Source organism: Typopeltis vanoorti, chromosome 23 (genome assembly GCF_054136105.1).
Source record: "Typopeltis vanoorti isolate ZY-2024b chromosome 23, IOZ_Tvanoo_1.0, whole genome shotgun sequence".
Taxonomy (NCBI): Eukaryota; Metazoa; Arthropoda; class Arachnida; order Uropygi; family Thelyphonidae; genus Typopeltis; species Typopeltis vanoorti.
In genome coordinates, this window is record NC_143571.1 from 17,896,917 (window position 1) to 17,915,097 (window position 18,181).

The window sequence follows — 18,181 nt, forward strand, 5'->3', positions numbered from 1 at the left end:
CAGCTGGAAACACCTATGAATATCTTCAAGTAGCTGATGAATTTTACTGTCCAGTATGAGATCCTGCTTATTAGATGCTTGAAAAAGCTCCATGTTTGGTCTCTAGAGCATGTTTTTCTGGATCACTTATCCCACTTTCAATTTACTACAGGTTTATGACCTGTCATTAGTGGGATTCAAAAAAGTAAAATGAAAAAGTCAGCAGGCTTCCACAAATCACAGGCGTTTCGAATGTTTATTTTGTAAAGAGTTGCATCATTTGTAAAACAATCAGACAAATAATTCTTAACTGGGCTATTTGCATGGAGAAAAGGAACAAATCCCTCTATTTTCTGGATTATCAGAGGACATTGTGGGTATAATTATGGGCCTACCACAGGAAGCCCTATGATTCCATAGACAAGTCTGAATAATAACAATCCAAGATAATTAGGAATATCATTCATCATGGCAAGCTCTGTAAACTAGGTGGAATTAGAATTATGCACAGCATGCAATTAAATTAATTAATTAATAATTAAACAATAACAACAATAATAATGTAACCATGTAGCCCTTAGGGTACATATCAGGAAGTTTATAATTCCTGATATGTACTCTCAAGTAAATACCTTATTAAATACATTCAACACTATGATAATCATAATTTGCTGAGCTACTGATTACAAACCTTTTCTACGCATTCTTGTATAACTCTCTGTAGCTCATCTTTCAAAACACGGACCTGTGCATTCAAAAACTGGACTGCTACTTCTGCAAATGTTAATGAGATTTACTTTCTATTAATAAAAAAAAAATACATAATTTATCTATAAAATTATCACATTTCACAAGATTTTTAGCACTGCCTTAAACATTAGAATTATTTAGACTGAACCTCAACATTTCATTATTATTATTATTATTACAGGCAATTCCAAGACTCCTTAGACTCATTGAGGGAGGCCCGAAACATCATGTCAAGAACAACTATTCAGCATGTGCACAGTATCCATCATACTTTGCTTTGAACTCATTTACAGTCATGGCAGCCACAACAAACTTAGGCAGCTTATTCCACTCATTCACCACTCTCCAAGTAAAAAACCTAGTTCTAACACCCTTGCTAACTACACTCTTACTCAGTTTCCATGAATGGCCCCTAGTTCTCCCAAAACCACACCTGTTCTGAAAAATTTCCTCTCAATTAATCTTGTAAAAACCCTTCAGTAATTTGAATGTCTCAATCATATCACCCCTTTTCCACCTATCAACCAATTTCTGTAACCCACAGTTCTTCAACCTGTTCTCTTAAGGTTCATTCCATAGACCAGCTATCATCTTGGTCACTTGCCTCTGGATCCTCTCTACCTCCTCCCCATTAAGAAGAAACCCTGGGCCTAGATCTGGGCACAGTAGTCAAGATGGGAGTCTTATCAAGGCTCAATAAAGAGGAACAATAACTTGCTTGTCTCAACTCGTCAAAGTATTCTTCAGTAATCAAGTGATCTGATGAGCTGATTTAGCTACTTTTGCAATGTGCCCCTTAAACTTCAACTCCCTATCCACCAATACTCCCAAATCCCTGGCCTCGTCAATCTCCTGGAGTACAGTTCCACCAATGTGGTATATTATACTGCTGCTAATTTTTTCTCCCCAAAATGCATAATCTTACACTTTGCCACATTAAACTGACTTCATTCTCCTTAGCCTAGTCTTCCAATCTATCCAAATCATCCTGCAAAATTTTGACATCATGTGCATTCACTATTGCTCTACCCAACTTTGCATCATCAGCAAACAAATGAACAGCTCCTCTCAGATCCTTTCCTATATTGTTAATGAACAAATTAAATAGCAGTGGTCCAAGAACAGAACCCTGCAGCACACCACTAGTCACAGGCATTCTTTTGGACTTTACTCCTGAATAAACTACTCTGATATCTCTCCATCAACCACCTTCCTATCCACCTCGCCAATCCTATATCCATCCTCATATGCTGCAGTTTACTGATTAGAATTCCATGTGGTATGCTGTCAAAGACCTTAGCAAGGTCCAGCAGTATCACTGTAAACCCATTACCCTTATCCAGTTCAGCTGTCACCGTGTCATAAAATGTGACCAAGTTACTGAGGCCTGATCTACCCTTCACAAAACTATGTTGTCTCCCATACAGTATCCCATTATCATCTATCCATTCCTGTATTTTTCTCTTGACTACTTTCTCCAAAACCCTGAGGACTCCTCCTGATATGCTTATCAGTCGGCAATTTGCAACAGCAGTCTTGGAGCCTGCTTTATGCAATGGAACTATTTTCCCCTTTTTCCCTCGGGACTAACCCAGACCTGAGACTCAAAATAAACAAAATGGTCAAGGGCACTGACAATTCTTTTGCTGCTCACATAAGACCCGAGCTGGTATACCATCCAATTCCACAGATGTATTCACATTAAGGTTTTGTAATATACTATTCACCTCCATTTCATTCACCTCAATTCCTGTATATGCTACTGGTTCCCTCATTCCTGCAATATCACCACCTAAATTATATACTTTTGCAAAGTGCTCTCTTAGTAATTCTATAATTCTACAATTTCAACTGATTCAGTTACCTCCCTACCATCTGCATTCCTTAAAATCATTCTGTCGTATACACCTCCCTACCATCTGCATTCCTTAAAATCATTCTGCCGTATACATTTTTTCTTTTACTTGCAGCATATCGAAAGAACTGTTTAATCTACTTTTGCTTTTCTTACTACACTAGTTACCCTTCTGACCTGTGCTTTATACTGTTCGTGTGCCTGCAGGTCACCTTTCTCCTTAAATTCCCTCCACAGTTGTTTCTTTTTTTGCAGCTCAAGCTTGATGGTGTTATTCAACCATTTAACCCCTATTATTTGAAAGCAAAAGTTTCAAAAACTTTAGTTATAGTTTGCATCAAAAACTACAGTGAATCAAGAAATAGAATAATGAAAAATAAAAATATGCATGCTACAAATGAGATAAGTTTCATATGTAATCGTGCCCATAGTAAAATATCATCTCAGTTTCCATCCTTTCATATTGTTCCATTTTCTAGATTACATTTTTTCATTTTTGAACTCTTTATTGTCAGATTTATGTCTTTGTTCAAAAAATAAATTAATCCATCAGAGAAACAAATTTACTTTGGAATAAGGAACCAATAATCCTAGAATATCCAGTTTGCCTGTTTCAACAGGCAAACCAGCCCAGAACACACACACAGGGATCTATGGTCATAAATACATACTTAATTCCTCACTAAGAGGGCTCAACAAGCTAAGGGATGGTCTAGGAATGGGAAGAACCCCACATGAATAAATAAGAAAGTATGTATAAGAATATGTGTAACTTTTTTCTAGGTGCCCCCAAGATAGCAATGGATTTTGTTTTTCCTGGTTGGCTGAGTGGTTAGCATACCCACTCTACAACCAATAGCCTGTGGGTTTGAATCCCACCATGGGCATGAATGTTTATGATCGTTTTCAGGTGGAAGATGAATTCCATTGCCTGCCATGAGACTACTGCCCTGCTTACTGTAGCCTGAAGTGGCTTTTGAAAGTTCCATCTTGAGGGCAGGGTTTCTGGACTATGTAAAAAATACATTAAAAATACAAAATATATATATTAAAAATAGAAAAAAAAATCCTTAACCCACCCAGTGTATAAAAAATGTACTATAGGTTTGCAAATGACCTTTCATGGATGAAAATGCAACATAAAAAACTTGACAAGAAATTATATTGTCGTTTTAAATCTAACCAAATTTAGCAAACAAAGTTTATGCATTAAGTTATCTTCACAACCAGTCTACTTGTATATAGATGCATGACTTCACAATAATTGCCTTGATATTTCACAGAACATGTATATTGATCTGCATTATGGGAAAGGTGACCCATAATACACATCTGAAGTGTGCTTTGCATTATGAGGTAACAAGGTATTTGCTATTAAGTCAACAGCCTCTAGTTATGAAGATACTTCATGCAAAAGTGTATGCTACATTTGGATAAGGATTAAAACAAAAATATAGTTGCTTGTCAAGTTTAATATATTTATAACTAGGTGGGAAAAAAAATCCTACAGAAGGTTACTAAAAAAAAACTATCTACAGAACTTTCTATAGAAGATGCATTGCTATAAGAACAGATCACTATGATCTGTTCTGTATAAGCACAGACTGTCAACGAATATTTCTGTGCTTTAGCAAATCTTCATTTAAGTATTTCCGGTATGGAGAACACATCTTTCTAAACAGAAATAGATTTATCAAAATAAACATTATTATTATCTGAGACCCAGGGAGTCAAGGACTTATCAAGGGAGGCTATAAATCACCCAAACCAGCTATCATACCTTCCCTTTAATTCATTCACACTAGATGCACTCACTATCTCTAAGGGCAAAATTATTCCACTCACTCACTGCTCTCTAGGAGAAAAACCTGCTTCTTACTCCTTTCTTGACTGCGAACAAACTTAACTTCTATGGATTCCCCCTGTGTACTCTCCCTACAGTGGACAGAAGCTGTTTGTTCAGCGCCAAAGAAGACAAGGTCATGGCATCGGTGTTTTGGGATGCTAAAGGCCTTTTGTTTATCAATTATCTTGAAAAGGGTAAAACAATAACCGGGGAATATTATTCCGATCTTTTACCCAGACTAGATGAAAAAAATTGCGAGAAAAGAGCCGGTTTGCAGAAGAAAAAAAAAAATCATCTTTCATTAGGACAATGCACCTGCCCACAAAGGTGTTTTGGCAATGGGAAAATTAAGGGATCAGCACTATGAAATGTTGGAACATCCACCCTATTCCCCAGATGTGGATCCCTCTGACCTTTATCTTTTCCAAAAACAAAATCTTCCTCACTGGTGAGCGTTTTTCTTTGAATCAAGAGGTGATTGCAGCTGTAGAGGGGTATTTTGCAGATCTTACTGAGAACCACTAGAGGGACGGGATAATGGAGCTGGAACATCGCTGGAATATATGTATTAGTCTTAAGGGAGATAATGTTTAAAAATAAAAATAATTTTGAAATTATAAATTTGTGTTTTCATCATTAGGCAGAGAACTTTTCAGACCACCCACATATATATTTCATAACTATTCTCATGATATTCTTTCCACATCATCTTCTTGTGGATCTCTTGCTTAATAAGGTTGCACATCCATTTCACTCCCAATCTATTTATTCTTTGAACACTAGGGATACGTTCAGATACTGCCTCATTTAAGCACTTTTTCAAAGATTCCCATGCATTGATTCAGTAACTGAATTCCTATGGGAAGTCCCATTCCTATGGGACCAAAGATAGTATTCTCCTAAGTTGATCATAATTTCAGCTTTGTAGTTCAGCATCAATTGTTTTCAGCTGAGCATCAATACAATTAGTTATTTCCCAAGAAAGTACAGCCTGATCACTGTCACCAATTGGTGGGGAAATAACTATATTCCTGACAGAGACCCCTTCTGATGCTATGAGCAAATCCAACAGTGTTTGACCTGGAGTTCCCTTTTTCACATGTTGCTTGAGAAAGTTGTCTCAACAATTCAATAAATTCCTCTTCTTTCTTAACATTAGATTTCTCTTCTACCCAATTAATGGAAAATTAAAACCACCCATAATGATCATTCATTTGGTACCCATTGGCTAAATTGGCAATGCATTTCTTTGTCTCCTGCAACTGAGCCATCAGAGCAACACCCACCATATACTTCATTCTGTTAACCTCCACTTCACACCAGATACTCAAACTCATCGCTGCATAGGACTTTATTACCATCATTGTTTTCATGTGTTTCTACCCTAGACATCATCTGATATCAATAGTAGCACTTCTCCTCTCCTATCTCTTCTGTCATTCCTAAAAATAGTATACCCATTACACTTGATCCCACTTACCATATCTGATTCTGATGGTCTAGTTCACTAATGTCAACAATCTTAGGCCACAGTATTCAATAAAGCAATAAACTCAACCTCTTTGTTTCTAATGCTCCTGGCATTTGTGTATAGACATAATAAATTACCACCTAGCCTATTCTTATAATTAAATATGCAATCTATTTTCTCTTTTCCTCCCCATATATATTTAAAAGGTCCAAACCCAAGGCATATTTTTTCACCCCTTCACCACATACAGTGATACATAACTATGTTCGAAGACATTCATATCTTTATCACGTCTACATAATATAGCTGGACTTTCACACACATTTTCCCCACACCTTCCTTGATTATCTAGTTTCTCTGACTCTGCATTAAGTCTCATACCAAGAAGTAATTTCTCCAGGCTTCTGATTCTTATTTTTAGAGGAACCTGTGGCATAGTATAATTATTAAAAACAACATGTAAGTCCACAGTAATAACTTTAATTAATAAATAAGGTAGATATTTCGTACTAAAACTAATAGTACATCTTCAGTGTTACAAACAGATAGGAATAGAATACAAGTAACGAACATTCGGTGAATCACCTATTAAAATACAATGTTGTCGCGAGCTAGGAAAAGAAAGAAATGAATAAATAATTAATATTTAAGATAATTCGGTTTTTTTTAATGATTACATAAAATAAAATCTCTCCCAGATCGATTGCCTCTCTTGAAGATCTGGGAGACTTATTTTATGTAATCATTAAAAAAAACTAATTATCTTAAATATTAATTATTTATTAATTTCTTTCATTTCCTAGCTCGTGACAGCATTGTATTTTAATAGGTGATCCACCGAATGTTCATCACTTGTATTCTATTCCTATCTGTTTGTAACACTGAAGATGTACTATTAGTTTTAGTACGAAATATCTACCTTATTAATTAAAGTTATTACTGTGGACTTACGTGTTGTCCACAGTAATATTTGGCATCACAAGCTTCTGATGCCAAATGAATTCAAGTGCAGACCATCCTTCTTATATAAGTTTTTTCTGCCATCAAACACAACCCACACATCTGAAAACTCGCATCATCCATATCTTCTACACAGCCTGCACGTGAAATTATTATTTGCTAACATCATCCTCCTTCTTACTCATTACTGTTGTATCTGGGTAGTAATCCTACAATTTTTACTCTCTCCCACATCTTTCTTGGTTTTTCCAACAAACCTTTCATATCTTCTCTTATACTATATTTGTCGTACTTAAATTATTAATACCTACCAGAAATACTATCTCTTTTACTTTTCTTCTTCTTTGGTTTTCCATTACATTTGTCATATTTTTAATTTTTGCTCCAAGAAACTAGAAGTAGTGACTCCCTCGGTTTTGATTACCAAGTTCAGTACTTTCTTGCCTGTTCTTGTTCTGATCCTGTCGAAGTTTAGTCAAACATTTCACACCTTTTCTAATTCCCTGGTTGATTTTCTAATAATTTCTTTTAATTGAGATATTTCTAATGTCAACTTATTTTCAGACAAATTATCATCATCACTGCAGCAGTACTTTCATTCATCAGGACAAATACTCTCCTCAGTAGCAACAACTTAAGCTTTAGACACTGTCTTGTTACGACGAGTTTTCGGCACCATTTTAAAGAGTAATAAAAACTAATATTTCTGCAATTGTGTTATAAAATGCTGTAGTACAATAATTACATTAATAAACTATAATAATATACTAAAAATACACAATTAAATCTAAGAAAATACTTAATAAATCAACAAACATCACAAACAAGTTTTGAAAGTGGGACTTGGATCATCAAGGATACAAAACTTATATAAAAAAATAACTAGAAAAAATTAATTACACATAACAGATATTACAAGAACTTGAACAAACTAGTACATATACACAAAGTGACAAAAAATTGACATTGTTAACTAACATGAAAACATATGAACAATACTAGTTATTGCTATCACATTCCATGGCATGAAGTGCATCATATCCCATCTGCAGTTGTTAGTTTTTAATAAGTGCAGACCAAACTTAGTTTAAGATTAAGCCTTGGTTTTTTCCAAGAGGGGAGTTTACAGAGCATTTCTCAAGCTTTTCTAAATTTGCTCACTAAACTACGGCCTATATCTATTGTGTGGAAGGCTAATCCTGATACAGGCCATAGTTTAGTGAGCAAATTTAGAGAAGCTTGAGAAATGCTCTGTAAACTCCCCTCTGGGAAAAAACCAAGGCTTAATCTTAAACTAAGTTTGGTCTGCACTTATTAAAAACTAACAACTGCAGATGGGATATGATACACTTCATGCCACGGAATGTGATAGCAATAACTAGTATTGTTCATATGTTTTCATGTTAGTTAACAATGTCAATTTTTTGTCACTTTGTGTATATGTACTAGTTTGTTCAAGTTCTTGTAATATCTGTAATGTGTAATTAATTTTTTCTAGTTATTTTTTTATATAAGTCCAGATGTGTATCACTCCAGATAGATCATGTCTGGCCTGCATAGCAAATGTCACAAGAGCAATGAATTTTGCATACTCCTAGTTTCTTTATGGGAGGATATGGAGATTTTGGTGGTTGTAAGAACCTCAAAAACAAATACATTGGGAAAGGAACCACTAACGTTGTAATCATGAAACAACATTTGTTGTCTTAGTCAATATGTTGGGAACTCGGATTGTAGGCATTAGTAAGAGCTGGCTATCAGAATCAGACATTGACTGGTAAAGGGTACAGTATTTTTAGGAAGGACAGAGAGGATAGGAGAGGAGTGGGCATACTGCCAATGATATTAGATGACTTGAATTCAGTTAGAGTTGAGACCTATGATTGTAGTACTACTACTATAACAGTATTTCATGTGGCAGTGAATTTGAAGCCATCTGGTGGGAGGTGGAATCTAACAAGATCAATTACATAGGGGATGTTGTTATCAACCTGGTGGATCGGTTGCTAGTGATGAGGAAATGCATCACCAAATAGAAAAAATGAGTGCGAAAAGAGTAATCATAATGGGAGACTTTAATTATCCAAATATTGATTGGGTAGCAGTAGAATCTCATGAGAAGAATGTAAATGCATTTATTGAGCTGTTTGCAGGACAACTTCCTAAAGCAGCATGTGACAGAAGGAACTCCAGGTCAAAAGGTGTAAGATTAGTCAACAACACTAATAAAAAAATCTGTAACAAGAGATATATGCATTTCAGTTATAACAGAGCACTCTGAAATTATAAAAACTGTTTAAGAATTTTTTTAAATTAAAAACGAATAGACGCAACGCTGAAAATATAGATATTTAGAATGAGGTTATTAAATAGATTCAATGTATTTTAGATTACTTCCAGTTAAAGAATATAAATTTAAAAAAGTAAGAAACATTTTATATATGAGTGATTATCAATATATCAGAAATATATCCTTATTTCTTTATTAGGTAATTTTAAATAATACTTACCAGCAACAATTGTTTCCCCTCCTTCATTGTAGAAATCTTCATTGAGAATTCCTCCTAAGGAATTTCCATCCTTCATAAGAATTGGATTTAACTGCTGTCTATTTCCAATGTTTGTGGATTGACTAAGGAGTCGTTTACGATCTTGTGATAAATCTCTATTACGAGTTATCACACTAGATCTTCCTTGAAACTTCCTCGACGGTCTTACACTAACAGCTAATGACTTAATTAAAATAAAAACAGTAGAAATGTATGTAAGCAATAAATAGTAAAAAAATTAAGAAAATAAAGAGAGAGATGTTGATCTGCACTTTCTCAAATTATTTATTCAAGATAATGGTTATATTAACTAAACAAAAGTACTGCACAGTATTTCCAATGCTGTGAAAGATTATGAAGATTCATGGCCTGTTTCTCTGATTTCAGAAGACACTTAATTCTATATCAGGCCATATTTATAAATGCTTAAAAAATACTTAAATATAAAGAGCCAATAGGCTTCATTTCAGCGATATAAACATTATTTAAAATAAGGGGATATTAAATTCCACATTGTTTTAAAACCGAATAAGAAACTCAAAGATTGGAATCAGAGAGTTTCATGCCGAATATAGTATAATAAACTATAAAAGTATCGGCGATTACTAGCGTAAGCTAATGCAAGTAGTCCTACAAACGCAATACAAACTCGGGCAACTCACAGCAAAGGTGGGTAAAGTTCTGATCGCTATTCTTGGTATTTTCCATAACGTAAAACTACATTTCTAATGTATGCTGTTATTACATTATGGTGGGAGGTCACTACCCAGACCGGTTTCAGCCTTTATCTTCATCAATGAGTAGATAGACCAAATTAATACCAAAGAGTATAGCGAAAAGAACTTATATACTCTGCTATACGAGCTGTCAAAAAGATGCCCCATTAAGTTACTTAAATATAAAGAGCCTTAAATATAATTTAAATAATGTTTATATCACCGAATTTAAGCCTATTGGCTCTTTATATTTAAGTAATTTAATGGGACACCTTTTTGACAACTCGTATAGCAGAGTATATAATTTCTTTTCACTATACCCTTTGGTATTAATTTGGTCTAGCTACTCACTGATGAAGCCTCAATAAAGGCTGAAACTGGTCTGGGTAGTGATCTCCCACCATAATGTAATAACAGCATACATTTCCTAGGAAATGTGTTTTTACATTATGGAAAATACCAAGAATAGCGATCAGAACTTTACCCACCATTGCTGCGAGTTGTCCGAGTTTGTACTACGACTACTTGCATTAGCTCACGCTAGTAATCGCTGATACTTTTATAGTTTATTATACTATATTCGGCATGAAACTCTCTGATTCAAATCTTTGAGTTTCTTATTCGGTTTTAAAACAATGTGGGATTTAATATCCCCTTATTTTAAATAATGCTTAAAAAATAAATCTATAACAAAATTTTGTGTTAATTTTCATAAGATTCAAAAAACAGTGCAATCACATCGCCAAGACAGAACTCAACTGAAAGAATCGTAGTGCTAATGACATATAAAAAACAATGGGTTATTAGCTGCACAAATTTTAATCTTGTAAATGATTAAATCCGTCAAAAGATGGATAGGATAGCCTGGCAATGCAGGATGTCAAGAAAAGACCCAAAGAATGATCAAGATGTAGGTGGATTAAAGCAATGAGTACTGCTTTAGGAAAGAAAATGTTAGATGCAATGATACTGAAGACATGACAAATAACATATTTAGAAGAAAATTGTTGGTAAACAGCTAGTAATGCAAACTTAATCATGTAAATACTATCAAAATATCCTATATACCTCATGAGACACACAGCAGGAATTTGATGATTTTTTATAGCTCTTGATAGTAGAAAGATGCAGGGACATGCAATGGGATGAAATACTTGTGGAGATGATGACTTACATAGGGCATGCCCAGCCTGCAATATAAGCATGGCTTTGGCAGTCCTCTTGAATACTGCTATACTCAGAGTCCCTCTAGGCAAGATTTGACAAACTTAGCAAAATTATTCATCAGCTAGTCAGGAATCCACCTGACTTATTACCATCAGATTTGGTCCTGTGTACAATCTAGCATTCAGCCAGTAGGCCCACTTTCTTGCTGTAGTACCCTTGTAGGTAAAAATTGCTGGTTCCCTAGTTAAGTGTATTGTGAAAGCCATTACACTTCATGCCTAAATACAGAGGGTAAAGGGACAGAAACCAGAGATTCTACTTTGGAAATACATAGTAATAGTCACGTCATGCTTCCAGTAAGCAGAGTTGTAGTATTTAAGGCAAAAGTCAGTTGCATTGGAAATTTATATCCCTTAGGTATATACTATTTACCATAAATCAGTTATAATATGGTGCTAGAATGCTTAAGTTACTTATCATAAAAAATTATGCTCTTGTTTAATCCTTTACCCAAGTGCATGCAAACAGTTTGTTAATGAAGTATCCTCAACTAGGCTACTTGTATATAAAGACTGTTAACTTCACATTGATTGCTTCAGTATCCCATATAATAATGATATTGGCAAAGATTTGGATGGAGATATTCAGTTGTTTGCAGATGATGAAAAGTTGGGAAAAACTATGAGGAGAACTAAAATGTTGTGGCCCTACAAAGAAGACTTGAATAAATTGAGTGATTGGGCATGGGAATAGGGATGCGAGTTCAATGTCGCAAAATGTAAGGTTTTAAAATTTGAGAAACAAAGATGGGATGCAGAATTTATGCTTGGTGGCAATATATTATCAGAGGTGGAGGATATAAGAGATCTTGGGGGTGATTGATAGTGGATAAAGATCTGAAATTTAGGAGACACATTGCCAAAATTGTGAACACAACAAAGACTTCTGGAAATGATGCGGAGGACACCGACTTGTAGAAGTAGGGAGATTCTTGTTCCATTGTATAAAGCTCTGATTAGGCCACACATGTACTACGGTGCCCAGATTTGGTCACCTGGTTTTCAAAAGGACGAAGAGATGTTGGAAAGGGGTACAGAGGTGACTAACTAAGGTAATTTCTGACCTCTGGAATGTTGAATATCAGAAAAGATTGAGAACATGCAATTTACTGAGTCTAGTGGATAGGAGGAAGAGGGGAGATATGATAGAGACATACAAGTTGGTAAGGGGTTGTTATAGGATCAATGTTGGAGAGGTTCTACAAAAAACAGTGGGAGATAAGGGGAGAACTAGAAGTCATTCCTGGAAACTGTATAAAGAGGGTGTAAGCAGGTTTTTTTGCATGCAGAGTTGTGAATGATCAGAATGCCTTGCCTGAGAGTATAGTATCTGCAGAGAATTTGAGTGTCTTTAAAGCGTGGTATGATGAGCTGTGTATATAATAAAAGGACCTCCTAGATGAGTCTTTGACTCCATGGCATCTTTGATGATGATGATGATGATAATAATAATAATAAAACACAAAACACATATCCTATCATATGTGTATGTTGCTGTGCATTATGGGAAGAGCCACAACCAAGACCAGTTTCAACCTTTTTAGGTCTCAGTGAAAACAACTTTCAACCACCTAAAAAGTCTGCTTGGCATTTTCTCCAATTAGATAAGATATGGCATAGAAAGTTGTTTTCACTGAGGCCTAAAAAGGTCGAAACTGGTCTGGGTAGTGGCTCTTCCCATAATGCACAGCAATGTAAACATCTGAAAGGAAGTGTGCTTTGCATTATATAGGATAATGAGGTAATCAATGTGAAGTTAACGGTCTATATACAAGTAGCCTAGTCATGAGGATACTTCATTAACAAACTGTTTGCTTGCACTTGGATAAAGGATTAAACAAAAATATAATTTCTCATGATAAGTAACTTAAGCATTCTAGAACCATATTATAACTGGTTTATGGTAAACAGCATATACCTCAGGGATATAAATTTCCAAAGTAGCTTGTACACTAAAAGGAGATAAGAGGAATCAGTTGCACACATGAATTTAATTTTGTCATACTCAGAAGTTAAGGAATAAAACTGAAAACAGAGTTTACAAATAAACTAGATATCTAATTGAATATAAAAGAAGATGCTATGCATTTGAATATTAATGTTAGTTAGAGCTGAATTCATGCATTAAAACCATAAATTATAATTATTATGCAGAGTCCTCCAAATATTTAGAATCCTTCTAGGTCCACTTAAATACCTACCATATCTTTCCTTGAACATATTCATAGAAGATTCATTCACAACATCTATTCAGCTACAAGGATAAAAAGAACCTGGACCTCACATCCTGACTAACTACTCTTGCTCAGCTTTCAGGGATGATCCCGATGCTTCTCCCTTGCAAATTTCTCTTGTATCTATATAGTAAGATTCTCATGCCAATTTGTATATTCTATCATATCTCCTCCAACTATTTCCCAAACTCTGAGGACTGTATTCTCACAATCTGTTCTTGAATGCATAATTCATTATTCCAGATATCATCTTGGTTATCTACTGAGGGAACTGTTCAACTTCAGAGAACTTGCACGACCATATCTGAGCACATTAGTCCATATGTAATCTTATAAAGTGGGAAAATAACATTCTTTTCAAGATTTCAGTTATCTCATATCATTCATAATTGTAAATTTAGGGACACAAAAAACACACTTGTTGAACAGCTTATTTTATTAATTACTAATAAAATAAAACTTGATGTTTCGACCCCTGTATCGAGGTCATCATCGGAAGAATACAAGCTACATGCTCATGCCCTGTATACCGGTAAACTAAATCTACGTAGTTAATAAATCCTTTTCCCTAGCCTGACCTCTAGTGATAAAAAAAAAAATAATAATAATAATAAATAATATATAAAAAAAAAATTAAATAAATAAAACTACAATAAACTGCTAAAGTCCTCAAGTATTAATATTCTTCTGGATAGTTCTGATTGTTATAATATGATTTCTTTCAGTTGCTGTTAAATGTTATAAACACTTCACCAGGTTGTCTTCTTGTAGTGGGATTTTTCTATGGCTAGTTTAAGTTGTTATACAGGTTGTAGATGGGTCCTTCACATTCTTGAAATGTTAGGCCATCATTTTTGTTGAGATTTGGGTTGTGTTTGAGCATTTCACATGACTCTTTAAATTTTCTCTCAAACCAGGTTTTGGTGCGGTATTGACTGGAAAAATACCAAGTCCATACACCGCACCAAAACCTGGTTTGAGAGAAAATTTAAAGTCATGTGAAATGCTCAAACACAACCCAAATCTCAACAAAAATGATGGCCTAACCATTTCAAGAATGTGAAGGACCCATCTACAACCTGTATAACAACTTAAACTAGCCATAGAAAAATCCCACTACAAGAAGACAACCTGGTGAAGTGTTTGTAACATTCAACAGCAACTAAAAGAAATCATATTATAACAATCAGAACTATCCAGAAGAATATTAATACTTGAGGACTTTAGCAGTTTATTGTAGTTGTATTTATTTAATTTTTTTTATATATTATTTATTATTATTTTTTTTTATCATCACTAGAGGTCAGGCTAGGGAAAAGGATTTATTAACTACGTAGATTTAGTTTACTGGTATACAGGGCATGAGCATGTAGTTTGTAGTTCCTTATACTCTTGTATTCTTCCGATGATGACCTCGATACAGGGGTCGAAACGTCAAGTTTTATTTTATTAGTAATTAATAAAATAATCTGTTCAACATGCGTGTTTTTGTGTCCCTAAATTTACCAATATGAGTGCTGATCACCGTGTAACCTTAAAAGAAAGTATCTCATATCATGATAATCATCTTAGTAAACATAATAAAATCAAAATTATATTGTAATTTTAGCATGCTCACTGAATTTGATATTAGTGTTGTACATTTACAAATTTGTTAAGGATAATATCCAAATAATAACAGGAATATAGAAAAATAACTGTAGATTCTGACTCAACCATTACTAACTTTTCTGCAGTTTCGCATTATCAAGTATCTCCTTAGATGCTGAGCAAGGTTGGTAATTAAGGACTTTAGTGGACTAAATTGTATTCTGTGGTGAACAAAAACTACATATATGCTGTGATGGTATAACATAAGGAGATATGTTGAATAGGACATCACCCAGTTATATTTATAAAGAGCACCAGCAGTTTTCATCAAGTCATCATCATCATGCATATCAAGGATTTAGGCCTAGCATGGCCTTTGTCTTTTTGTTTTATTGTCCAGATTTCGCTTCCATACATTAAGACTGGTAGGGCTAATGTATTGTATACTTTTAGTCTGGTTTGTTTTTGAACTAGGTTTGGTTTAAATATAGAGTTAATTACACCTGTTATTTTTAAATATTTTGCAATTTTTACGTTTATATCTTTTTCATATGTGATCATACATCCCGTGTAGTTAAATGAATTCACCTGTTCTAAGATCTTGTTATCTATTACTATTTTAGTTCTTGCTGGATCTATCCTTTAAAGGCCATAGTTTTTGATTTTTTTCTGTTGATATTATCATACCATAATCTTTGGCTATCTCATTTAGAGTTTTCATCAAGTAAACAACACAAATATCAAAAATTAACTAATACTGGAAAAGTAAAATAAAATACTAAACAGAATTAAAGTATCAGGAGAAAACCCAGCAGAAAATTGACATAATTGGCATCAATGAGATTAAGAAAAATAAATCAAAGCTTCTAAATAATCAGTATAAAATGATATATTTAGGTACTATTCAGGCAAAATCACCAAAGAGAGGAAGAAGAAAGCCATAGTATTAATATTAAATATGAAGGGTTTATGGGAGTCCTGAATGGGAATTAATTTCAGTAGTGATGTGGAAAATTTGAAATAGGAAATTCAATAACAAGATTTATCTGTGGTTATGATTGTATAGATGGTTCCAGTAGAGTTGATATACAGAAAAAAAAGGAAAAGCCAGCTCTTGTTGCTTGCAAACCTAAATAGCAGAACAGGAAATGAATTCTAATCCAAAAATTAGAAGCTTTGTAAAAATTTGGAAAAAGGATGTAGTGCTAATAACAAACACCTGTAGGATTTTTGCCATTACTAAACCACATTCCAAAATAAAAATGTTCATAGATTCATATGGGCAAAAAAATAATATAATCAAAGAACAGATATGGTAGGAGTGAAATGGATATGCATTTATTATGAAGTATGAAAGAGATTCTTAAGAAAAAAATGCAAAAGGTTTAAGAGATATTTGTGCCATGAGAAGTTTCTTTAAATTAACACGACAAAACAAGGAATAAGTAATAATATTTAAGGCCATATATTTCAGCATGCAGGCCATCATCAGTGGTGACAACAGTTAATTAGAAAGTGAAACACAAACAATGGATTGATTTGAAAACGTAAGAGCCAAGTAATGTTAAACATAAAACAATGCAATGGTATAACGGAGGGAATATTGTAATATTAACTATTCATTAGCTATTTTTAAAACAATATTGGTGTGTGATTAAAATAAGACTTTCCCATAATAGAGGCAGTCTTTCCAATTTAAGTTTGGATGGTGAAGGCCTCAGAGCTTTCTTTAAACAAGTATTCAAATTTATACTTACACTGATGAAGTAAGCATGTTTCAGACCGTAAGATGTTATAATCTGTATCTAGTCCATGCAGTACCAAGCCAGATTTTTCAGATTTATTGTTGCTAATATAAGATTGGTGTTTTTGTATTCTCTTTACTACCGACCATCCAGTTTGGGTCACAAAGAACTTAGTAGACACCAGGAGAGCTCCATTTGGTGTCACTGTTCCACAATCATTCTTTTTTATGTTGGCTACATTATTATTATTTCAGGCCTCCATGGAGTCAAAAGACTCATCGTAGGAGGTCCTTCCTAAGAAACACAAAGTCTATCAAGACTCATCGAGGGGAGGTCCCGCCTATGAAACACAAAGTCTATCATACCACTCCTTAAACTCATTGACCGTTCTCGCTCTCACCATTCTATCAGGCAATGCATTCCATGGTTCAACCACCCTCCATGCTAAGAAACCACTCAACACCCTCTTGCTCACAGTTTCCTTTCGTAACTTCCAGGGATGGTCTCTTGTCATCACTCCTTCACGCTGTTCAACCAAGCGAAAGAACTCCCCAGTGTTAACCCTGTAACCACCTCTCAACAGTTTAAAAGTCTCAATCATATCACCTCTCCTCCTTCTATCCACCAAACTCTGCAGTCCACATTCCCTCAGCCGATCCTCATAACTATCATTGTACAGTCCTGAAACCATCTTTCTTATCTGCCTTTGTACCCTTTCCACAGTTAATTTATCCCCTTCAAATCCTGGGGACCAAATCTGAGAACAATAGTCCAAGTGTGGTCTGATTAGGGTCTTATATAACAGAATGATAACTGTTTTATCTCTGCAAGTCAGCGTCCTTCTCATTATTGCAGCAATCCTCTGTGTTACCTTCACCACCTTTGTAATATGTCCCCTAAATTTCAGGTTTCTATCAATCATCAACCCGAGATCTCTCATCTCCTTTACTGCCTCCGTATAACTCCTCCCATAGAAAAAAAAAAAACGCCCGAGTTTATTTTTTTTTGTTGTTTTATTCACTAACTGCTGTTCATATATTGCATTTCTGCTATGCTTTCCAAATCAGTTACCCTCCTTGGCTTTTCTCTGTACTGTTCGTGGAAGTGATTAATACCTGATATCTCATGTTGCCTCTATAATGCCTTCTTCTATGTTTAATCTCTTCATTCATCCATCTCACATCTAACTTATACGGAATACATTTAGATATTACTTCAGCTAGATAGTTCTTGAATAGTACCCACACAGCACTAATTGCC

At 34.6% G+C, this 18,181-nt stretch overlaps 1 protein-coding gene across 1 annotated transcript in view; it reads right to left on the minus strand.

The window, feature by feature from the left end:
• The window catches only part of LOC150093661 (testis-expressed protein 9-like), a 116,729-nt gene that overhangs the window by 72,719 nt on the left and 25,829 nt on the right, over positions 1–18,181 (minus strand). Inside the window, exons 5-6 of the mRNA XM_090412711.1 lie at positions 9,372–9,594; positions 671–753 (exon numbers count right to left, since the gene is read on the minus strand). Of these exons, the coding sequence (XP_090268837.1) occupies positions 671–753; positions 9,372–9,594 (306 nt within the window). The remainder of the gene's footprint in view (positions 1–670; positions 754–9,371; positions 9,595–18,181) is intronic.